Here is a 25,847-nt window from a genome sequence, read left to right on the forward strand (position 1 = left end):
AAAACTGGTCAAAATATCGCACTCCTATTATTTTGTGGACAACTGTATATATATTTTTATATCAGAATTGAAGTCGGTTTTTTGCGTGTTGATACTATTTTTTATGTTTGTGTTCTGTAAAATAAAAAAATTTTGGTTAGGGTCTTTGTGAATTAAATGTGTATGGGTGTTTTTTTTTTTTTAATTTTAACCCTTGTCCTCTACTTAAAAAACGGAATACGGATGAATAGTGTGGGCTATGGCTGAATCATCGTATCCGAATTTTCGTGAAATCTACGAAAATGCTATCGACTGAATCCGGATAGCATATACTTTGAATGCGTACGTTCGTAAAAATTCAGATTTAGTGATCGCATTTTAGTACATTTCACGAAAATATGATCGCGATAGATTCAGCGATAGCCCTGAGTGTATTTTTAAGTCAAATATTTTCTGTTTAATCTTTTTCCTTTCCTCGTATCCGCCAAATAAAATACCGCGTAAGAGGTGATACAGAAAACAATTGTCTTTGGTGTTTCTCTATAGCAGAAGCTCATATTTAGTAAGTTCAGTTAGAAAACCCTTCAAAAGTTTTGAAGAAAATAAGTTTCCTTGCTCTTGAGTGAAATTTTCGTATTATCTCGTACGTGGTATTGCATTTGGCGTATGCTTGATATTGCGTACCAAGCAACGGTATGCAAAACTATGAGGTCTCTTTCGAAATTTTAACCATTGCTTACATGGTAGGGTTTAAATTTGCCTGTTGGCTTTAAGCTTGAGTAATATTTATTACTAGTTTTTAAGTTACTAGTTTGTAATCCCTTTGAGTGCATTCGTTTTTTGTACATATAAATCGTGAAACTTTAATAATCTGTTAGATACATATCTAATTCGATTTTCTGTCACTTTCACTTTCGCTAGGTTTAGAAAACATTGAGAATGAATCCGATTCCGATACAGATTCCTTTATATACTCTGATATATCTGCTGATACATTCGTTTCGCTGAGTGATGTGGACGATGAAGAACGTCAAGTGATCGAGCTCTCTAATGACTCGAACTATGATCGTGCTAACCTAGGTAAGTCAGTATTTTATGCTTAACTGATAATGATACGCGACAAGTAAAGAACACAAAAAAACCTACAGACAAAATTCGTGGGTCAACGCCTTCGCCCACAGTTTCCGATGATTATAAAAGTGATAACGAGGATTCACCAGCAAAAATGTCGTCGAAACGTTTCGAAAAGTCTAAACATGGCTCTGCGTTAGATAGAAATGCGGCGAAAAAATTAAATGTGCAGCAATATATTGATACACAACCATCCACCAGTAGTCACCGTAAGCTCACTACTCCAAGTAGCTCGAAAGAGAAAACGAAGAAAACGGGTAAAAGTCCCAATACTAGTGATACGTTGCTGGAACGCATAGACACGGTGCTATCAGAAGTAGTCGATAAAGATGATGATGAACAACTTACAGTTAAAAAGCAAATCACTGATGTTGAACTTGATGTTGAAGTGGAAAGTAATAATCAGGAGGAGAGCAAAGAAGTATCAGACCACACAGTGGAATGTAGTGGTAATATGGATGATACCGCCATAACAGCGCCGGAAGCAAACCAAGGTGATCATCTTAAAACAATCAAATTAGAATTACTAACCAATGCATTATCTTCCGCAGAGCCATCCAAATCAAATTCAATGGATATGGAAATGGAAGAGAAAGTGGAAGTAGAAGTTATAGAACAACAAAATAATGAATTAAAAACGGTAGTGGAGGCGAAAGCGGAAGAAAGAGTAGAAGAAATGTCCGATAATGTAAACGTCTCTGACGAAGCAGAGATCTCTAAATCTCCGGATATTGATAAGGATGTTGCAATAATGGACGTAGAAGAAAAAGCTGTGGTCGAAAGTTTACTTTCTAAAAATATTGATGATTCTAAAAATTCAGAATGTGAAGTACTTACTGTAGAAACAAGTGAAGAAGTGGTGGAATTAGATAGAAATGTAGATTTAAGTGAAAGTGTCGAAATCAATCAAAGTGAAGTAGTCAGCAAAGCAGAAAATACCGATGAAACGAAAAAACATGAAGATACTGAGGACAATACTGCTGATAGAAGCGGTACACCGCAAAAGGATAGCGAGACCGGCAAGAAACTGCATGCTCATTCGAAAAAAACTCAAGAAGGAAATGAAGATGGCGTCAAGCTAAATAATACATTGGATGAAGTAAACAATCAAGAAGAGTTATCAGATGAAAATCCTGAAGAGAAGGAAAATACAGACGAATTGAGAGTGGAAATAATTAGTCACGAAGAAACAGGCGAAAAATACAACGATGAATCTGAAAAAGATGGACAATTTGTCGATGAAGGCGAGGTTGGGAGCAGCATAAAATTAACTGAGAGGGATAAGGAAAAAGATCAGCCGGTTGTACACTTGGAAAATGAAGAAAACGAGGACTTAAAAGAAACGGATGAAGAACTTGAAGAGTCCTCAAAAGAATCGGAAAAACCTGAGCGGGGAAAACTTGATCCAGTGCAAAACGAGAGCCCAATAACTGATGAAAAAACCGAACTTGAGAAGAAAGATGAGTCCACAGACAGCACAAAAAATTCGAAGGAAACTCAAAATGAAAAAGATCGGAAATTAGAAACTCCTTCAAAAACGCGAATTTCGGAAAGGGAGACACGTTCTCGGACACCGTTGAAAGCTAAAGAAACAGAAAAGAAAACCCAAAATGTTCACACGGAAGCGAAAGAGAAATCGTCTGAAATTGACACAGCAAAAGACGAAATAAAAACTCCAGACTCCAAGACACCTTCGACAAGTGAAAGCACGTCGGGGGCCGAGCCGAAAACAAAAGATCCGAAGGCAGGAATTCCGGTTGCCAAACAACCGAAAAAAGATGAGCATTTGGCTGAAGGCAACACCAAAGAAATTGTGGAAAGATCTCTCCCCAGCAGAAGTTCCAATAAACAAAAGATTGAATCCAAAATGGAAGACCCAGGTGTAGAAAAAGTTACAACTAATGTAGATGAAGCAAAATCTAATTCACAAAAGGCAGCTGGGTCACTCACTGTAGATACGAATTCAAAACTTGAGAAGAAAAATGAAGCCGATGAACGTTCCCAAACGCAACAAGGAAGAAAATCGACAAGGGCGACAAATGTAGTGAAATCTCCAGCAGAACATGAAACAAAAAAGTCAGAGTCTTTGGTAATACCAAAAATTACTACTGACGATGACAAAACTGCGGACAACAACACCGGAGCTGCCAAAAAAGATACAACTTTAAAAAGCAATGAGGGTAATGGTCCAGGACATAAACGTAGCGATAATACCAATGCAGATCAACAGAGTGCGAGTGCAACATCGACGCCCAAACCAGATAAGAGAATAAGAGGGCTGGTAGTATCTTTGAAGAAAACCGATTTATCGAAGGTTTTGAATGAAAAGCTTTTACAAACCAATGAAAAGTTTGCGGGAAAAGCTGAGGCAGATTCCAAAATTGGAAGTTTTGAAGACAAAGCAAAAGAAGAGTCGAAAGAATCAACGAAACCTAAGCGAGATTCGAAAGATGAAAGAACTGCGGATAGAGCAAAACAGGATTCAAAAGATGACAGGACTGCGGATAGAGAAAAAAAGGATTCAAAAGATGACAGGGCTGCGGATAGAGCAAAAAGCGATTCTAAAGAGGCAAGATCTGCAGATAGAGGGAAAAGAGATTCAAAAGAAGAACGATCTTCGGACAGATCACGAAGGGATATGAAAGATGACAGATCGTCCGACCGAGCAAGAAGAGATTTAAAAGATGAGAGATCTGCTGACAGATCAAGAAGAGGTTTAAGAGATGACAAGTCTTATAGAGGATGGAAAGATGAAAGATATGCTCACAGATCAAGGAGAGATTTGAAAGATGAGAGATCGGACAGGGAGAAAAGATACATGAGAGGTGAAAAATATGAAGATAGATCAAGGAGAGATTACAGAGATGGAAGATCAACAGACAGAGCAAAGAGAGAAACCAGAGATGACAGAACTAGAAGCCGATCAAGTAGAGATTCGAGAGAAAGAAGATTTACTGATAGAACAAAGGGAAGTTCGAGAGATAATAGATCGAAAGATAGTAATAAGAGAGATACGAGAGAGGACAGATCTGCGAACAGAGCCAAGAATGATGTTAAAGACGAAAAACCTTCGGACAAGTCAAACAAAAACACAAAAAATGAAATACCCGCAGACAAAGCGAAGAAAGATGTGAAGGTTGAAAAATCCGCAGATACGAGCAAGGCGGCTTATGGAAAATCAGTTGACCAACCAACGAGTAAAGAAATGGGAAAAGTGGTTAGAAATCTCGAAAAGGAACTGCGAAGTGTTTCAGCGGCAGAAGAAAAAAGCACGCCACAGCGCAAAGAAAAGGAAAAAAAACAGGATCTGACAAAACAAAAAACCACAGCAATTGCCAAGCCCATTGAAGGAAAAAAAGAGGAGGAAAAGACGTCAAGTACTACTAACATTGCTTCTAAAGCTTTAAATGCCAAAATGCTAGAAAAGCAAACAGTAAGCGGCAAAGGGAAGAACACTGAGGAAAGAGAAGACGAGCAGCCAACAATCTCAACTGCAGACCTTGGAGAGGAGCAGATGCAAGTAGCTGATGAAGTTGCTGAAGAAAATGATGAGAAGAAAATTACCGGCAGTGGAAACGTAGAGCATGAAGAAGCTATCAAAGAGCGAACTCGTGAAGAAAAGACAACTGAGAATGTATCAGAAGGTATTGCTGCGAACGAAAACCCAGACAGAATACAAACGGAAGGAACTGAAATTGATTTAGAGAACGAAAGCAGACGCGAGATAGAAGCAGAGAACGTAGATGCTGTTGCATTGCCCGAAGGCGCAGAACTAAAACGGATAAATCTACAGCCGGAAGGAATTGATAAAAATAAAGTTTCACCTCAAGCCGAAAACGAAAGTACATCTGAAGCTAATAATGCCGAAGCTGAAAGGTCAAGCAGAAGGAAAAATGCGAAAAATTATACAGAAACCGGAGAAAACAATCAAAGAAAGGATGTCGATTCTAAAAATTTCACACAGAGTGAAGAAAGGCCCGTAGGAACGAAAGAGACAGCTATGATCGAGGGCTCAATTGAAGTGGAAGCGCAGAAAATCGAGCATCGAACAGCAGTCGAAAGCTCAACTGGAACAGAAAATGATGAGCTAACAGCAAGCACAGATAAAGCTGTGGATATTTCCGAAAGCTCATATAATGCACCAGAAAATGAAGATATGGCAGCAAGCACTGATATAACGGAAATCTCACCTGGAACAGAAAATGAAGATGTGGAAGTAATCGCCGATAAAACTGTGGTTATTTCCGAAAGTTCAGATAAAGCACCAGAAAATGAAGATGTGGCAGCAAAAACTGATACAACTGAAAGCTCAGCTGGAACAAAAAATGAGGATGGGTCAGATAAAACTGTGGCTATTTCCGAAGGTTCAGTCAAACCATCAGAAAAGGATGATGTGATAGGAAGAACTGATAAAACTGATATCACCGAAAGTTCAGTTAAAACAGAAGAAGACGTTGTTGAAAGTTCTGGTACAGCAAAAGAGGTGAAATTGAAAGCCAAAACAGTTGCTAAAAGCTCAGGAAAAGCTAATGAGAACAAGGCAAAAACTCAAGTGGTCATCCAAAGCTCAACTTTAGCGCTACATGAAGTAACTGAACAGGAAAAATCTTTAGAGCACGAAGCTGAGGCGCTTACGGAAAGTACAGACAAACAAGTTGCGCTGGAAGAAACGGGTTCAAATAAAAATTCCGTAGATGAGGTCGAAGTGGTAGTAGTCTCCGAAAGCACTGAGAAAAATATAAAAGACACAACAGAAGTTGGGGAAGTAGGTGAAAGTGCTAAGTCATCGTCCGATGAGAAGACGGCAGCCAAATCAGCAACCGAAAGCAGTGATAAATTGAGCTACGAAAAACCAAAAACTGATTACTTAACTAAGGAAGCAGACGCCTGTTCGGATAAACAAGCTGAACGTGATGAGAAAACAATAAACAAGACAACAGTAACAGATACCAGCAACGAAAACGTGACAGAACATGATAATACAACACGCGAACTTCGAAAAAGGGAAAATGAACCAAAACAGGGCGAGCAAATTGCTAATAAAACTGAATGCAATAAAGGCGAGATGCCAGAACGAAATACGCAAGAGCAAACGCCATCGTCAAGAGGAAACGCTGAAAGCGAAAAAGAGGTGGAAGAAGTCCATAACGAAGTATCAAGAAGTCTACGCACTCGTCTTACGCGATCTCAAGCAGAAACACAATCCCCATCACGATCGCCGGCCACGCCACAAACGCAATCGGCTAGTGAGGAGGAGCATGAAGGCTCAACACGTCGTTCGTTGCGCAAACGTGCGGCCGATCATTCACCCAGCAGCTCAAATGGTTAAGCTAATAATAATAAATGTGTCCAACCGAAAACTTTTCATATATAACTGAGATATTTTCTGCACTTTGTACTTACAGAACTAATTAAGAAAGGGGCTAAAGGTCGTAACACAAATCAACCACCAACTTCAACGGCACTGACAACAATTGCTCAAAAGCTGGTAAGGGAATCACTGAATATCAGCATCAGCAGAAGTTCTTCGGCAACACCAGCATCAGCTGCGACACGAAAGCGCGCGCGCGATTTGAAGCCAAGCACAACGGCTGAAGTAAATGGTAAGTTAGGGGCGAAATAGTATTTATAATAGTTTTGTGAAATGATTGGGTAACTCTTCTATTTTTCTTTCTTTTTTTTTTAGATATAGAAAAATCACCAGACAAGAAGCTAAAGTTAGACTCCCTGAGAAAGTGTAGTGAGTACAAATGTTTAGTTTTTTCGGTTCTTTAAATAAATCTATTTCAACGTCCACAGCTCGCATCCACAATGACGATGTCGACACCAGCGATGGTGAGCCTGACGCTGCTATTGCGCAACGCCGCTCTAGATTACCTGGCGGTAAAGAATCGCTAGCGAATAGAAGTGCGCAAGAAAAGTCATTAAAATCGGTGGGTGTCAAAGAGACCCCAACGAATAAGAGTACTACAGGTAGTTCGGAACGCAAACCAACACAGCCTTCAAAGCAAAGCGCTGCTGCCGAAATAAGGGAAACGCCAATAACTAGAACGAAGGATAAGCCTACTAAATTACAAAATTCAATAGCTGCCGAATCCAATAAACGACGCTCCAAACCTGAGCTGGATAATGTTCAACAACCTAAGAAGTTTGCCAGCTCGAACGAAGATCTAGCTGTAACACAGAAACCAGCAGGCTCAACCACCGCCGCAACAGCATCTCAGCGGCCTGAGGCTAAATTTGAGATCCAACACGCCACACCGGCCAGTGATGCTGTAGATCCACTAGAAATACCGGTTAAACGCATTAGACGTTTGCACGCCATCGATGGCTATGAGGCTACAAATGTGGCGGAAGAGCGTAAAGCGGAGGAATTGGAAAAAAAGAATTTAGCGCCTACTCGCAAATCATTGCGTGCTGGTGGTCAAGCTGACACAGCTAAAGACGAAAGCAATAAGATGCAAACTAAACAACAGCAGCAGCAAAGGGTAGCAAGAAGTGGTGAAATCACAGCTGAGACTTCGAAGAACAAACAAGCCACAAACAACGCCAGCAAACAATCGGTTAAAGGGGAAGGTAATGAGGCTGGCAAAAGTGCTGTCCCCGTCGATAAAGGTAATACTAGTACAAGTAAGGCAAATGGCGTGTCAAAATCACAAGCATCGCCGACGAAGTCGCCTGGTTCCAAAGTCATTACATTCAAGGAATGGCTAGAACAGCAGAAAAGAGGCAGCGGCGATAATGGCGAAAGCGCACAACCAGGAACCGTTGAGGGACCAGCTACCACTACAGCAGACGTCGCAACAGCTGTAGCAGCAGACACTGCTAAATCTAGTGAAGAGGTCGTGAGCGCCGAAAAGGATGTGAAACATTCGGCAAGTATACGAGAGGTAAGAGATGCGAGCAGAAAGAGAAAGGATGTAGTGCCTCCCGCCAGCAAAGAAACTCGTGGCACAATTGAAACAACGAAGGAAACACCCATCGCATCTAGGCAAGATGCCAGCGAAAAGGCGTCGCCTACAAAAGGCACTAATACACCAACACAGTTTAAGCGTCCATCGCTGCCGCAAAGATCAGCACGCGCGACGCCAGTTGCGCGCGGAATCAGTAGAACGCTAACGCCGGGAGGCAATCGCAAAAATTTGAACAGCACTCCACAAAGCGGCAGGGTAAGCATACAGGCGTTGATTTACTAGTTTCAACTTTTGTTACCATCATTTCTAAATCTACATTTTTCTCTTGCGATTTAAAGCAATTAGCACTTCAAAAAGTTGGTAACAAATGGAAGTTGCGTAAATTGCGCGTGCGCATTAACCGTTCCATAGTCGCCGCATACTTAAAAAAACATACTTTGAATAAGGCAAAAACACAAGGTAGGACTTTCAGTGATTTTATTATAACATCATAAAAATTTTCCTAAACTCTCGGCTTCTTTGGTTATCTTTCCTTTAGTAAAATATGTCGCCGACGAAAAAAGAATATCATCCTTACGTTCTGTTGCCACTACGGCGGTGCCTGAAGATGTCCACCCGCCCTCTGATGCTGCTCAAAAGGCTAGCCGTCAAAAGACCGTAACCATAACGCAAAAACGCGTTGCCCTGAAAACACCTGCAGCCTCACTAGCACAACTGCCCCCCCTAACCGCACGTCCAACTGTGGCAGCAGAAGCAGCAGCAGTGACGTCGTCGGTTGGTAAAGGGGATCAGACAAGATTGACCAATGTTTTGCCAAAATTAACAAAGGTTCCAAGCGTTTTGGAAAAGGACCCATTGGAATGTAAGTAAAATAACTAATACTGGCTTTTCTTTAGCACAAAAAATGTTTAATTTGAAGTTGTTATATATGTATTCATATCGCTCTCGATATTCTTTAATTTTTATTTTTATTTTGCCAATGGAGATCCTTGGTTCTTACTTGCATTTATTATCGATACATTTATCGATATCAGTATTGATAACTTTATCGATACATATGTGCATCCCATAAGATAGATTAACGCTTCCAGTTTGCAGCAATTCATAAAAGGGGGTACAAAAGTACAGTCAATATTAACAGTAATTGTAGTTTAATACGAAATTTTTAAATTGAGACCACATTAGAAAAATTTCAGTATACCATACAAAAATTGTGACGTTTAGGGGCAAAATGTTATAGAGCCCTTCATTTTGGCACAGCGTTATTTGGTGCGATTTTTATATATTTATAATATAATTTTTATAAAAGTTCATAATTTACTTATTTTGTATGCATATAAATTTCTTATTATTTATTACTTTTTATTTTTATTTTATATTATTATTTTTTACTATTCTTGTTTCATCAATATTCAGCTCAAAATGAACAGCAAATTTCCCCTACTGCTGATGCAGGTTATCAACAAGACAGCCCAGAAGAACTATCTTTATTAACTCCAATGAAGTCCGTTGCCGTAACGTCTACACACACAACTACCAATTCACGCGTTCAACAACAGAAGCAACAATCGGGTATAACAGCCGCTGAAGCTATGCGCGAAAAACGCGTTAGCGCTTCCAGTAGCACAGATTCATGTTCCACGCAACGGTCTATGCCGATTGGCGCTAAAGCTAGTGGTAACAGCTCAGCATCGAATGCTGCCACATCATTTACGCCAGTTGTACCCAAAGAAGAGCTCGTTGATGATCAGCAACAGCAGACCCAGCAATCAACACCTTCACGTGCAGTAGCAGCTGTTTCTGCAGACAACTCGGCGATGACCAACTCATTGGCTTCGCGCACGTTGGCAATAGCTGCTGCCACCAATTCGGCGCTCAATCAAACGCCCTCGGGCGATCCAAGCGGCTATTATGGACTCACGCCTACACAATTGGATTCGAACGGCACGCGATTGTACTCTTTCTTACATCCGGCAAAGTATAATCGTAATCATGGCTGTGTGCTACTCGACTACTGTTGCCCCAATCTGGACGGTCCTATGCCGGCAATAGATCCTACGCGTATACACGCGCAAGTGCAGGCTGGTGTGCGAGAGCTACCCGCTTATATTGTCATGACAACTAAGCTAATAACGCGCGCCGATTTGGAGGCAAACAAGAATGTCATACCAGCTTCGATACGTCAGAAGGTAGAGAAAATTACAGCTGATTCTTCGAATGCTTCGGCCAACCAATCGGCATTGGCGGTTGTTAGTGGCACACCTAACGTTTCAATGTCTATACCATCAACACCACAAATCACACCTGGTTCGAAGCCTTCGCTCACCCCAACCATAACTGCACTTCAGAAGCATTTACCATCAACAACAATTATTACACCAAAGTTGTTGCCAGCTGTATCCACATCAGGTTTGGCATCGCCACTAAATTCACTGAACAGTAGCACACAGGGTGGTACAGTGACAACAACATCGTTACTGATGTCCGATTATCAACGTTCATTATTGCGCACCAGTGTGCGCCAATTCGACGCACGTCTAAAAAAGTACTATTATCGCGTAGCAATGCTCTCATTTTCCGATCGACAAATCATTATTGACAACATCATCAACTCAACATCACTCACCCCCAAAGATGTTGAATGCGCTGTACGTTTGCTTGATGAGTATGCTTCACAAATCAACCTTTTACCCAGTGCATCTGCTCTCGGTACACCGAAGCCGACTACACCACAAGCTATGCAATCGATTTCGAAAGCCATTACAACGCCGACAACCAACACTGCGGCACGCACGTCCACTATGCCGCAGCAAATACAAAAGCAACATCAAAATCAACCAAATTCTACAGGTCAAATAGCGGTATTGGATAAGGACAATAGTCTATTGGGCTACCAGATAACATCTTCCGCAAGTACACTGAGCAAATCAACCGTTTCTACGCGTTCAAGCATAATGTCAACTACGACAAAGAATACATCGCTGCCACATGTGAAGGCAGCTCAGGATTCACCACGCATTTTTTACACTAAGCCACCGATGCAAACTTCAACACCAATTGCAACCACCAATAGCAGTGGTACAACTACGCAGAGCGGCGTCAAAACGGTTTCGTTAAGAAGTACACCACGCATGGGACGAGAGGTGACCATAAGGCAGGTGAGTAAGAAATGCTAGTTATGTTAAACTGAGCATTTTAATTTTGGGGTAATTCGCTCTTGTATGACTAAATTGTATCTTGTTTAAGTGTAAACGAATGCGCATGTGATTTGTTGTTGCCAGTGGTACAATAAATACCTTGCCACAGCAATCATGATCCAGTTACACGTGGGCAAGATAGAATGAACGCGTTCATTTCCAAACGAAGTTCTATTTTCCTTGTCTCCCTTTTTAAATTATTTTATGGTAAAAACGAAAAACCAAAGCCAGCATTAGACATACGATCCAAATGATGAATCGATAACAAAACTATTTTTTATTGTTGCAAGCCGTTTTGCTTTCTTTTGAGAACGGTATTCCTTTTATATATTATGGTTAGGTTAGGTTAGAATGGTGGCGGAAGAACTATTACGTGCAAGTAGCAGCTAAGTGCCATTTTGATACCATATACCTCGAATGAGTATGTTAGAACCAGCCGGCGTGGTTGATGAAGTTGAGTATGTTGTGGAGACTTATATCAGATAGCTCTCGTAACGATGTGAACTCATATGCTCCTAGCATGGTATTTCTGCTCCTCATTAGAGCTGGACATTTGCAAAGCAGGTGTTCTACTGTTTCCTGCTTGTTCTCATCTCTGCAGCTTCTACAGAAGTGGTTGTAGGCGATTCCCAGCCTTCTCGCGTGGGTACCAATCGGCCAATGCCCAGTAAGAGTCGCAACAAGCCTAGCAACGTCAGATCTGGGTTTCCTTAGTAGGTTGTGTGTTCTCTCAGGGCTGTACGCAGGCCACAATAGTTTGGATATACGGCAGCCTACCACGGTGCGCCATCCTTGATCGGATTTCCGGAGATTGTGAGATATGTCTTTATATAAGGATCCAATTGGAGGTCAGATCCGGTCCTCGATCGACACCAGTGTGGAACCCTCTCTGGCTAACTCGTCTGCAGCCTCGTTTCCGGGAATGTTGCTATGACCAGGGACTCAAACTAAATCTAGATCGAGTTGACGACTTACTGTATTTAACAGCGTCCTACACTCCTTGATTAGTTTCGACCTTGTTGTAAAAGACGCTAAGGCCTTAATGGCCGCCTGGCTATCTGAGAAAATGGCTACTCGCTCGCCGTGAATTGATCTTTTTACTCCCAGTCACTCAGAGTAAATACCTGCTCCAACTCCGCGTTCCATTTTGGAGCCATCGGTGTACATATGATGTGTCCAGGTAGAGATGTCAAGTTCCCCATCCCAGTCGGCTCTCGACGGAAGAATGGCCCCGAAAGGCCTGTGAAACTCTACCTCAGGTCGAATGTAATCGGTTGCCAGCTTCAACTTAGGTGGCAAACGGAAAATTATACTGCTATGCCCGATCGTTCTTTCTTTCCATACACCTAGTTCTCTAAGTCTTATAGCCGATAGTGATGCGGTGTGTCGTATGTGAAGGTCTATAGGAAATAGGTTTGTAATAACATTAAGGGGAGGGCAAGTTCTCATTGCCCCATATATCTTATACTTACTCCATATAAAAATGTTTGTCCCCGCTCAAGTTATTCGATAACACAGAGCAACACTGGTATTGGTGCGACAAATGTTAAAGCTGTTTTTGATAGACCTTTTGGTGCTGTTAAGAATCCGTAAGTATAAAGCTTTTATAAGCTCCAGATTTTGAGAGAAACGAGGTCAAAGTGCCGAGAATTTGCCTTTTTTTTTGCAATATTTATGAAGCCCTGACAAAAACAGGCAGACAGAACCTCCCATTAGATTTTTTAACTCTTTAGTGATAAATGACTATAAGTGACTATCATGTCAAGGTGCAGGGATGGTATTTCCAGGGATAGTAGTCAAGAGTTATGGTCTTAATTTAAGCCTAAGTGGAAGGTTCTATAACCTTTTGTTTCTTTTCTAGAGCTAAAATATTGCAAAGAACTCATTTTTTGACACTTTGACCTTATTTTTCTCAACATCTGAAGCTGATAGAAACTTTTTACTTACGGATTCTTAGTCAGCGCCAAATTCTATCAAAAAAATTTGTTCCCATTTTTGTTGGCCTGTGTAAAGAGTTCTGAAAAATATTTTACAAAAAATTCAAAAATAAGAAAAAGTAGTGAAATCTTCCGTCAGCTGTCAATTGGATTTGTAAATTATTAGTTGCGATCCCGTACGAATCCGGACTAGTCAGAATCAGTCTGATTTTACTGGAAATCGATCCCGCACTCGGTTTTCTGACTATTGAGAGGAAATAAGGTCCTCTCTCTTCAAGTAGTTACCAGTTTTAGTCCGATGAATTTTTTGCTGGTAAATTCTGGTAAATATGCCAAACGATCAGCTGTAGTGTGTTTCGCAACCAAATTGCAAACAAAAGAAAAGTGCGCTCTGCTAATGTATGTCGAAAACTATTTAATTATTTGATTAAGTGGATTCTAATGAATTTGAAAGTATTTTTTTGGTTATTTACATGTGTGAGCTGAGTGTGTTTTATACCATGTTCTGACCGACATCGAAAACATGTTTTCGTTGCTAGAACTGGTTTTCGACTTAAAACTTGTGTTTTCGTCCATGTAAAATCTGTCAAACGAAAACCAGTTTTCGCTGAAAACTACTTGAAAACTCACGTTCCACTCATTCCAATCGATGTCTTCACTAGTTTTTTTTGATTATTTATCGAAGTGGAAGTCATATTTTATCATCTTAATACGCCATTTCGGATTTATTGTTAATTGGCTGGCAAAAGTAAAATAAGAATGAAAGTAAGAGGTTGCAAATGAAAAGAAAATGAGGGAAAAGCATTTTGGTTTCGTTTTTGTGTAGCAAAACCGTAATCAGAGGATGTAAGAAATGTCAACGAAAACACTAACAGCCGGTGTGAACAGCCTTCAGCCCACAATCCCAAAACACGTTTTCAAAGTGTTTTCGTTGTCGGTCAGAACATGGTATTAGATACAAAATAAGCAAAAATTTACAACCAAAATTTGGAGGTTATTCTGGGTATAGCATTAAAAATAATAATTAAAAAAAATACCTGCAGTGTACACTTTGATTGGAAATGACCCAAACACAAAATAGAGAATACCCATATTGTAAAGAATAAATGGTGACAGGTGTAAATTAATTGTGAGAGTTCATTATAGGTTTGTTCCACAAGGTACGTGTAGAAAAACTCGAGCAAAGTTCAAACTGTCAGCGTATATCATCAAACAAACTCTAAAACTTACTTGTGGAACGCGTATGTGTAACTCGAAGTGACTTCGAGTAGCTTGTGGAACAAACCTTATATTTCTTCAGCTAAACAATTAAAAAATATTAGGCATATTCCCATTAATTAAAATTTGTGTCGCTTGGGTAAAGATTGTCTTATGTTACTTTCATCAGGTTTTGGAAGTTTGGCGTGCAATTTCTCAAAAACGCGACGATGGATTTTCTCCAAAGTCTCCGGATATTATTAATTTATTTTATTTTTATTGAGCTTAAGGCCGTTTTTATGAAATTTTTTGTATAAAAACAACAATAATTTACATTTTGGTAGAAGTTATAGCTGCTATTTCGCAGATCACCACATCTCCTCATCAGACTTCTTCACTGGGATTCGATACAGTGACCCCAGCGGCCAAAGCCAGTAGTCTATCCACTGTTTATTGTTCATTATTTCTGAGTTTATGAAGGATTTCCTTTTGCTGCATGCTACCTTTGTTAATAATTTTGCAGCCACTTTGTAAAAAAGTATCTGTAAGTTCGGGCGAAACCGAACTTTATATAGCCGGCGCACGTATTAAATATAAATAACTAGAGTTCACTCTTTGATGCAAAAATGCGAAAAACAAAAATCAGCGCTTTGTTTTGCAAAAAAGCGTGAAATAATATTGTCAGTGCGAAATGCTAAACGTCAAATGGCAACAGCTGTTTACGAAAATTAAATGAACATATACGCAACAAAGTGAGAAAAGTAAAATTTTATTTATTTTATTTTCTTCTGCTTCATAGCCATTTTTAATTGAATTAATGCTCAACTCAGTCAGCTGATTGTCATAAATTTCGCTCTTTGCATTTCGTTTCATATGTTTGTTGTAAAAAACTGTCAAATATTTCACATTTTCGCTATTTCGTTCAAACGCACACAGTTTTGCTTTAAAGAGGGAACTCTATTGTTTTTTCATGAGAAGCTGGGGTTTCCCTCGATTTCAAACATCCTCGATTGCATGCTCAATTAGATTTAATGAAATATGCAATTGAACTGGGCTTGGTAGAAATCGATAAAGTGCTTACCGAGATAAACTATATAGCTATAAGTAGGCAGTGTTGTGCCCATTTTCCGAAAATCTGTATTAAACTTATTTCTTGATATTGTTGTAATTATTAACTTGGAGTAAATTAGCGTCCTTATTTCCATCATGACATTTACTGAACAAAAGATTTATTAATATTTCCATCATACTGGTTTATTCATTTTTTTTTAACCGACTTCCAAAAAAGGAGGAGGTGGTCAGTTCGTCGGAATATTATTTTTTTTTTTTATGTATGTTACCGCATAACTTTGGACCACGTCAACCGATTTCGATAATTCTTTTTGTATCGGAAAGGTAGTGTCCCATACTAATCTGGTTAAGATTTGATCAGTGGATCATGAGATATATATATATATATATAATATTATTGAAATATAGGAGTTTACGTATTTCTGAAAGTTACCGTTATATAGAAAGTGAGCGTAATTTTATTCCGATTTCAAAAATTTTCAACATATTGCTTTTCTGTACTAATGGCAATAACTCCGCCGAGTTTGGTAGATATTCATAAAGCGGCAGAGTAGGCTTGCATTCCAGAACTAATGTTAACCACAGCAGAAGCGCCTGTAGTAGCAGAATAAACGGGTGACTATGGTATTGCAGTTCCACCATTAGCTGCAGCAGCATTAACAGTTCCACCGTAAGTAGCGGTAGCATTAAGAGAGTCTGCCGCGATGAATAGTTTTCTTACAGATCCCAAAACTTGGCACAACATAAATATCACTTCTCGAAAACACCTTTCCATATTTTGCGCACGAGTAAACCACTGTGCGAAATTAAAGAAAACAAAAAGCTGGAGCCGAACGAAAACACGTCTGCTCTCAACGAAATGTCAACTATTACTACGTTTATGCGTAGGCTAATTCACGAATTAATTTCATGAATTTGGGTTAAAATTGGCTGCATAAACACCATTTCATGAATTCAGTTATACACGAAAGTTAACCATGAATTCGGCATCATTTCATGAAATCGCGAAGTGCAAGTTCGGCAACTCCACGTTTTACAAACAGCTGTTTACTAGGGTTATGATGTTTTTAGATTAAAAAGCTTGAGTGGCATAACCAGGATTTAAAACACTGAAAACACTGTGGAATCGTTGAACTATAAAATAAATTCAAATAGAATATACTGAAAATATATTATAACCAATTTAAATATAATATGGTTGCCTGGTACCAACCACTTTTGAAAATTCAAAAGGAGGCCAAAAAAGTCACACCCCTACTGTTTAGTTTCTTGCCAGTGCATTGCCACTTTATGAATTCGCGAACTATGCATAAACGGGACCATTTTTGAATTCATGAAATGGAGAATTCATGAATTCTGTGGGATAAACGTAGTATATATCAATTGTATTACTGCTAAAAGATTATTGCAAACATCGATTTCGTGTTAAGTAGTTTTAACAGTTACTGATTTATCGCAGTTTTCGTATTTCTGGAAACTACCGTTATTTAGGAGGTGAGCTTGGTTATTCGTTATTTCTTAGCTGGGCCCTAAGCACGGCTCTTATCGAGTTTGGTAAGGATTGGTGAAGCGGCTTCTGGGTAACTGCATTTCTTTATAAATGGGCCGTTCCACGCCAAAAAAAAAATCATAATTGTCTTATTTTAGGTCAAAATTCTATTTCAGTTTATAAAAAACAAAGAACTGTCAAACCGAATTAATGGCGTTTTCGTTTCTACCAAAAAGGTTAAGTTTTTTGCAGAAATGAAAACGCCATAAGACTGTGCGGTGGAAAAGGGGTAATTTCCAAACGTAGGTGGAGAGCGAAAAACTTAATTGGCAGTGCCTGTGGGAACTTATCATAAACCGGGCATAAAGAGATTTAGGCCGCACGATAAAAGTGTATGAAAGTCGAAGTTTTGCACACATCACTACACAAATTACATGGTGCTACAAATAAAAGCCATGAAATACACCCAAAACAAAAGCTAGTGTAAGCTGTAGGTATGGTCGAGTAAAACATGAAAATAGGCCCACATAGTTCCTGAACCCCCCATTTTTTTATACCAAAAAGCCGTTATTTTCGTACTTGAAGCACTTAACTATTAATGGCTTGACTATTTTCGATCCGATTTTAAAAAACGAACAAGCTTTGAAAATAAACCTTTGAGATTGGGTTGTTTTGGCTTTAAGAGGATCGGTCTATTGCGGCTTATAGCATAGCCCTGCGACTTTAAGAAACCCCACAAGAAAAAGTCTAGCGAAACCAATTCACGCCACCTCTGCGAGAGATAACCATACCCTCAAATTGTTTATGCGGAATGTGCATTGTAGGCTGCCGCTGTTTGGTGCCTTTGTGATTTGGCATAATTGATTGAAAAACAAACTATTTGTTAGATAGACACCACGAAAATAAGATCGCCGACAGAGAGCGCCTAAATCTACCCGCGTCAATTGCACGCCCTTTAAGGCCGCGGACCAAAAAAATTTTGGTATACATACATATAAAAAAAACAGGGACCGAGAACAAAAGGTATGACCGAAACTAGTGGGTTTTGTTGTTGTTTTGTTCTTATTTTCACGATATTCGGAAAAAGCAAATAACTTAATATCGTTTAAGTCATGATAAAAATATAGTAAGGTAAAACCATTCTCTCAATTCGTCGGCCATGATTTTTTTTTTTTTCGCCAACATTTTAAAATCATATAAAATTGAGAGTAAAAAAACGAATTGTTCAAAGCTGTTGTTGTTTGAGATTGAAAATGAGAATGTTTGTATGAGTTTGTGTGTAAAAGTTTATAATTAAATTGCTTGCAAACATCAAGAAGTTGAAAAATTCCTCTCAGCGGTTCTACCTTCCTATTTTTTTATCAAGGTTTAAACTATTAAAAACTAGAATATTTCACATGCTTTTCAATTTTCACTCCTAAATAGGCTCCAAAAACCTTCCCAGCAACCATAAAAATGTTGTTGCCTGAATACACACTTTGTGGCAACTGCAGTTGCCAGTTGCCGTCTGTAATATCGTTTCGGCAACTAGCAACGCAATTGAAGTTAGGTTGCTATCGATAATCGACCCAGAAATGTTCTCGGAGTTTTGTTTCCAGAACGTTCCAAAACCAAAACCAAAATGAGAACAAAATGTCGAGAATGTTCTCAATGGGAATTATATAAGATCACAAACCTGCGGAACGTTCCTAAAGAGAACAAAATGCGAACAATACCTTCGGAAATGGGAACAAAAGTCTTCGAAACGTTTTGACAAAAAAACAAAATGGGAACAAAGTTCTAAATACGATATCGTATGTGACGATTCGAGCCCAGGTTTAAGGTCGAGAGTACTAAACATCAGCTCGAAAGGCTGGGTTCACTTATGAAAGAAAAACCCAATATGTACTTAGTTGAGAAGATCTCTGAGCACAAAATTGGAGAACTGTTGATAGTTTTAAAATATTCGAAATAGATGTAGCTCGAATGCATTGCTGCAGGAGGCCTTGTGAAGGGGACAGCAGATATACAAGCGCCTCTTTAGGCAGTCGGAAGTTTTTTTATAAATCTGTAGACAAATTTCCTAAGTATTAAATGTATTTTGAAAGGCTCCATTTAAAGTCTCTTAAATGTTCTATATTCCTGGCCAGTTCCACTTAGAATCATTTAAATACAAATTGTACTCATTTTCAAGAAGTTTTTATAAACTCGGTTTCTTTTTTACTTCATTTTAATTTGCACAAATTTACATACACACACATATATATATATATATATATATATATATATATATATATATATATATATATAAGCACGCTATTTAGTTTGCTTAACTTTTAAAAAACTTCTCAGGTCAAAGACATACTATTGTGAACAACCTAAACGAGCGAAATTCACAATAGCGCTATAACGTCATAATACCAAAAAAAGTTCGTTCGATCAGCACTTTCGACCACTGTCGAAGATCGAATACAACTAATAATAGGGGCCAAAATTTGTCTCATAGCGTTCCATTAGTTGGAAAGGCTTGAATATTAGAATTAATTAAAAAAGATCTGAAAGATAAGTATGCAAATAAAGTCAACGAAAGACACGAACTTTTCTTGCTCAAAAAATAAAAAATTAATACATATGTAAATGGACAGTTCACTCTGGTGATAAATGATCTGGAAGTTAAAATGATCCAGCTTTCCTCTGGCTTAAAATTAACCATAGTGGTTCTCACTAAAATGATATTTCATTCCAACACGCAGACGCCCCTCTCATTGGTAACGTTAAGTTCTCAAAATATTTGTTCTCTAGTGGAACGTTCGCCAGACTTTTTTTCTTATTTGATCCGCCTTGAAAACGTTCTCGATACTTTCGTTCTTAATTTGTTTTCTCATTGGAAATGTTCCCGAAAGTTTCGGTCTCATTTTGTTCTTCTTGAGAACGTTATGAGAGTTTTGTTCGCATTTTGTTCTTTAAGGAAACGTTCCCGAACCTTTTGTTCTTATTTTATTCTCGTTCAAACTGCTCTCAAAACTTTTTTCCCATTTGGCTCTTTTTTGTTTGAACGTTCTTGAGCATATGTATTACAATTTGTCTTCGTGAAGAACTAAACCAAAACTGGTCCCTGCTAAAAACAGCTGTTTGCGAGTAAAACGCAAGAAACCGATATTGTTGATTTTTGGTATTTAATAATTTTTTTAACATATGTACATATTGTGGACTTCTGATCACTGTTGCCAACTTCGTGATTTTCGCACTTTAGTGCTTTTCTTTATTCAAAACGCGAAAATTTTAGAGTTTAGTGCTTGGTGCGTTTTTTGGTGGTTTTCTTTTTAGTTTGAAGACACCAAATCTGCAAATCTTAACAAAAAAGGGGCAAAATTTATAGCAATCGTAAGTTTTATAAGAAACTTCACAAAAATCTAAACAAAATTATGTCACAATGACAATCATAAGCGAGCGTGCATATGTTTACCAACCAAATATGTGGCAGCACTTTCAATCATGTCAAAATTACATTCGGTAATTCGCCATTGCTGGGACCAGTAATCGCTCTTTAGACCTTTCGTTTGGGCTGAATTTGTTTTTACGGCTATTCAAAAAAGCACTATTGAAAAAATAGAATAATCAAAATCGGGTGGGATTTGATGAGTATACAGGTCTTTTGACACAAAAATATTTTTCCCACCATGCGCCAATGGAAAACACGCCCAGATAAGACACACTAAAAAGGAAAATCAAGCGGTCGGAAAGAAAATTTCTTTATGTTCTTTTAGTTCACAAGATCTCAAGAGTCTGCAGTGTAGATTTAAACTACCACATAGTTCATGAAATTTCATTTCTGTTTTTTTCTTTCGTTTGAAAGGAATTATAGAAAAAAATGTAGCAAAGCGAAGAAAATTTTAGTATTTAAACAGTCAGGAAAAATTAATCAATTTTGCTTACATCTTAGCGAGACGGCAACACTAGACACAGCTGAAAATTAGAAAATAAGAACAAGAATCTTAACGTCGCTTGAACGAAAATATTTGAATTTACAGAAAACAGAATAAATTGATTTTTATTAATTTGAATCGGCATCCCAACAATGCATTTTTTCACGCATACAAAGTCCATTAAATACTCCAATAAAAATTTGGTGCTTTTTTCGAGAAAAACGCGATTCTTTATGGATTTTAGTGCTTTTTCAAATACAAAGCGTGGCAACACTGCTTCTGAGTTTTATTTTTAATGGTGTACCTAAGGCATGGGTGGATTTTTGTAAACTTAGTACTATTTTTGTATCTAATTTGATTGGTTTCAGAAAAATCCAATTTGTTTGTTTACAAAAAGCTCAATCATATGCTTTAAGATCATATGTTAAGGATAATTCTTGCAATGTAAAATTTCCAATAAGATAATTTAGGTAGGTCTTCTTAAGTAAAGCCATTCTAAGGGGCCTGCCCAAGAAGGGCTGAAAAAAGTGCTTCCTTGCATGCCTTCTAGAAGCGCTTAATAATAATAATAGATTGGCGCTTACACATATGTTAGTGCTTGGCCGAGCTTCTCCTCCGATTTGTGGCGTGCGCCTTGATGTTGTCACACAAAGAGGAGGGACCTACAGTTTAACGCCGACTCCGAACGGCGATTGTATTTTTATGAGAAGCTGTTTTCCATGGCAGAAATACACTCGGAGGTTTGCCATTGCCTGCCGAGGGACGACCGCTGTTAAGAAAAAACCTTTTTTCTATTTTTTTTCGATGTTGCTTTTACCAGGGGTTGAACCCAGGCGCAGCGGAGTGGAAGCGCGCACTGCTTACCACTACACCACAGCGGCCGCTTATCCATTCATAATTTACGCGAATGCATAAATTTACAGTGACGAGCAAAACTGTAACATGATGTAACACTTTTTATTTCAGCCACCGCTATCTTTCATAGTTCTAACGACTTTCACACTTTTGCTCTATATTCTTATTGGTACATCCCTACTCCCGCTCTCATAACGATTTGAGGTCAATCCAACAACAATAAAAAAACCTGGAGACAAAAATGAAAGTTAAGGCAAATGTTACAGTTTTGCACTCATTCTCAGTTTTGCATTTTACAGTTATCTTTTGCTTAGTTGGAAGTCAGATGACTTTTTTCTGTATTGTAATTTATTCAAGAAGTGATCACCAATAAATAATATGGTTAATCAGGAAACATAAATGTAAATAATAGATTTACTGCGACAAGGCGGGACCGTAGGGAAAGTGGCAAAAAAATGTGGAGTTTGCCACATGAAAATGTTAAGACTGAGAAAAAATATAGCCTAAAGTGTTACTAAGGACAAAGGAAGTCTGTCAAAATATATTACAGTCCGATATCTTGTGAACTTAGTAGCAAGTAACGCTGCAGGCACTACTACAGAAGCGCTTAAGGTATTAAAATTGAATGCAAATCAGTAGATAGTGAGGCGAAAAGTTGCCAAATTGAGCAAAATGGATCATAAAAGAAGAAAAAAGCAAATTTGATCAAAATACATGTGCGAGTGGGGCAGCGTTTTGCTGCATCGCGCGAAAACCGGACCGTTGCCTATTGGGATATGTTAGGCCTTACATAACGCAATAAAAAACACATTTTTAAGATTTAATTGAGGCTTATGTGGTCTGACAAGACTAAATTAATAGCTTTTAAGCAGATGGCCGGGCATGGTATTGGAACAAAGGCCCAAATTAAGCCTAAGCGCATCATGTAAGGCAAACTGTGAATCACAGTGGTCGGTCAATATTAGTTTGGGGTTGTATTTCAAAAATGTTGTTGATCCGTTTGTACGTATTATGCGCAAGGAACAGTATCTGTTCATATTTCAACAAAATTTGCAAGATGTAGTCGAAAAAATTAGAGTTTCTGCTGAAAAAGCAACCAAAACACACTGCACATGTTCGCAAAGACTGGAACAAAAGCAGAAATTTGCTAATTTGAAATGACCTCCACAATCCGAGGACATGAATCTCATCGAGAATTTGCGAAATCAACTAAAAGCGCATCTTACTAAGTATCCAAGTCCGTCCAATGGAGTACGTGAGCTGTGAAAGCAAACCAAGGATATATGGGAGGCTATACCTCCAGAATTTTTACAGACATGCACATTAGGTATGCCAAATTGCAACCAGAAACTAAATAAAGCAAAACCATACCGAACATTGTGTTAATAATTCTTTTTTTTTGTGAAAATTGTCAAAAAGTTATTAAAAATACATGAGTGCAAAACTGTAACATATGCCTTAATTTACATTTTTGTCTGCTGGTTTCTTTAATGTTGTTGAATTGACTTCAAATCGTTATGACCGAGGAAGCAAAGATGTACCAATAAAAATACAGAACAACAGTATGAATGTCGTTAGAACTTGGAAAGATAGCGACAGCTGAAAGAAAAGGTGTTACTCCATGTTACAGTTTTGCTCGTCACTGTATATTTAGCTTTACAAACGAATTTCAATAAACATTTTAAGTTACAATATATATAACACATATTTGATTAAACCTTAAACAAATACTTCAAAGATGTATCGTACATCTTATAAATTAAAGAAGCAACTTTAAAAGAACTCCTCCAAAAGGCCTTCTGAAGTTCGTCCTGTAAAAGCCCTTCTGGGTAGCGAAAGAAGAAGCCCTTCAATTCGTCCATACAAAAAAGAAAGCAGAAAGGAATGTAGAGTGGAAGGCCTCTTGACTCTCAGGAAGGCCTTTCGGAAGGGCTTTTCACTCCTGAAATTATCTACTGGGCATCCGCATCGAAATATGGACTTTGCTTTCTCAATTTTTGATTGCTGGCTGTCGTTATTGAATAATGTTTTGTAATAATTTGTAACAATTCTTACAAATAATCCCAAATTATTGCGTTGTCATGCATGACTATACAAGATACTTATATTGCATATCTCTGGAAGTATTTGTGGTAGAGTCCTGGAACTTTGTATGGATATATGTATATGAAGTCAATCTCAAGCTCATGAAAAAATATGAGTTTATTGGAAAATTCGGCGTGCCACCGTAGAACTAGGAATAGAGGTAAATGAAATCAATCCCAAACCTATGAAAAATGGGGGTATATGAAAACAATCTCGTAGCCGTTGAAAAGAGCTAGCGGTATAAGCCAAATAAACTAAAATTCTGGTGACGCATAAATACCTCTGGAAGCATTTACCTAGAATACTGAGATAAGGTATTTTTCCAACGAAAATATGTACAGAAAAACGGGCGCCACACCTTCTGGAAAGTAACATGATCACAGGGTGTATCCCGAGAATCATTTTAAGCTAAACCTTCAGGCATTACATTCTTGCCAAGACCCATAGGCATAAGCTGAAATTGCGTCGCAAGTTTTATGATCGGCTTGGGTAAGGTTTAACCACTTAACCCCCTTTGTTTTCGTCGCTACTGAATTCTATAAACTGTCAGCTTTCACACAATTTAACAGCCCTATTCCGCCACACTGACAAAACTCACCGCGATGACAATTGATATAAAAATGACAATTGCAGCTTTTTGGTATTCGCAGCAAAATTCAAAAGCTCGAATCATGCCAATTGTCATTTTTATTGTCATGACCTTTTGGGCAGGTGACAAGGCAAAAACATATGTTTGTGTTGGTTTAAAAAGTGCGACGATTTAATAAATTTGTGAAAAAAATATAAAAATCAACTAATTTCAATGGCAGCACAAATTTTAGTTATTTGCGCAGCCGTGCTTGTGGAAGACGAGCAGCAACGGATGCTCCCTACAAAACTGCACATAAAATTGCAGCTGCTCCTGCGTCGTCCGCTCATATTTTGCACGTCTAAAATGTTTATAAATGTTATAAATATACGAATTTATGTATTTCACACAAATACTCACTTTTCTGGTGTTTCACCGCTCATATTTTTTGCAAATAATAGCGTTGACCAGCTGTTTCTACAACAATGAACTTTTCACCATGCATGGTAAGTTGACAAAAGCTTTTCGCTTGTCATTTTTTGTTAGGAATAGCAACGTGCAACGACAATGACAAAATCACGACAATGAAGGATGATCAATTGTCATTCTATTGCAAAACCGGAATAGGGCTGTAAGATATACATGTGTATTTAAAAATGTCATGAAAATTGTGTTGCTAGCTTCATGTTGCAAAAATGTTTCAAGGAAATGTTGTGGAATTTCACACTTATTTCTTATTAAGCTATGCTTAAGAACAAAATATTTTTAAATCGACAAAACATTAATAAGAAAATTTGAAGGATTTTAGATATTGGGTATGGTAGCACGAAATGTCACAATCTGCTTAATTGTCAGGTTGTTAATATGGCGACGAAAAAGTGACAATGGAACTACCTTGTTTTTTGTATCATGTGTATGTCCATATTAAATTTTTAAAAACTAATTTTTTCACAGATGCCAACTAAACTCGGCTCAATCTCGTCCAGAACACCAACAACAACAGCAACTCCACCAAGTACCCGGCGTTTCCCGACGATAACACGTAATCCACATCTGACAACAAGCAACACAACACCAACTAGCACTTCGGTCGTTAACACCACGGTCACATCTGATACGATAACAACACGCTCGGCTGTCACCATATCAACTGCACCGAAGCGAATGACGCGGGCCTCTGCTGCTGCCAAAGTGATAGTGATAACGCAGAATAATGAAGGCGATAATACTGCATTGGACGAATGTATACTGCCGGATGGTAATAACAGTACGGAAATTAAACGTGAAAAGGTTGATGATGATTTTGTTGGTGGTAATTAGAAATTAATATTCAGAAAAAGAATAGTAAAGTAAAAAAAAAATTTATTATTTATAAGCTAACAACGACTCTTGTCTGACCTATTGGGCAGCAATGGAGTATTGTTTTACATAGGTTATAAACATTCATTCAATAAGCATTCTTTGATAAGTTCATCAATTGGATTACTTTTAGATATTTTGTAAACAGGCGTTAGCTATT

The 25,847-nt window shown here is 38.3% G+C and overlaps 1 protein-coding gene across 4 annotated transcripts in view; it reads left to right on the forward strand.

Annotated features, from left to right (window-relative positions):
• The window catches only part of LOC118745036 (mucin-17), a 28,329-nt gene extending 2,621 nt beyond the window's left edge, over positions 1 to 25,708 (forward strand). Inside the window, exons 8-18 of one of the 4 annotated variants that reach the window (XM_036478564.1) lie at positions 901 to 1,059; positions 1,128 to 1,604; positions 1,662 to 2,109; positions 2,140 to 6,434; positions 6,516 to 6,713; positions 6,797 to 6,850; positions 6,910 to 8,279; positions 8,363 to 8,483; positions 8,563 to 8,886; positions 9,441 to 11,182; positions 25,283 to 25,708. In XM_036478564.1, coding sequence (XP_036334457.1) covers positions 901 to 1,059; positions 1,128 to 1,604; positions 1,662 to 2,109; positions 2,140 to 6,434; positions 6,516 to 6,713; positions 6,797 to 6,850; positions 6,910 to 8,279; positions 8,363 to 8,483; positions 8,563 to 8,886; positions 9,441 to 11,182; positions 25,283 to 25,648 — 9,554 coding nt within the window. In that variant the 3' untranslated portion in view covers positions 25,649 to 25,708. Of the gene's footprint in view, positions 1 to 900; positions 1,060 to 1,127; positions 1,605 to 1,661; positions 6,435 to 6,515; positions 6,714 to 6,796; positions 6,851 to 6,909; positions 8,280 to 8,362; positions 8,484 to 8,562; positions 8,887 to 9,440; positions 11,183 to 25,282 lie in introns of all 4 variants that reach the window. The other 3 variants (XM_036478563.1, XM_036478565.1, XM_036478566.1) reach the window with 3 other exon arrangements.
• Positions 25,709 to 25,847: the final 139 nt, after the last annotated feature.

This window comes from Rhagoletis pomonella, unplaced genomic scaffold, assembly GCF_013731165.1.
Source record: "Rhagoletis pomonella isolate Grant_MI unplaced genomic scaffold, Rhpom_1.0 Rhpom_scaffold_00008, whole genome shotgun sequence".
In the NCBI taxonomy this organism is placed as follows: Eukaryota; Metazoa; Arthropoda; class Insecta; order Diptera; family Tephritidae; genus Rhagoletis; species Rhagoletis pomonella.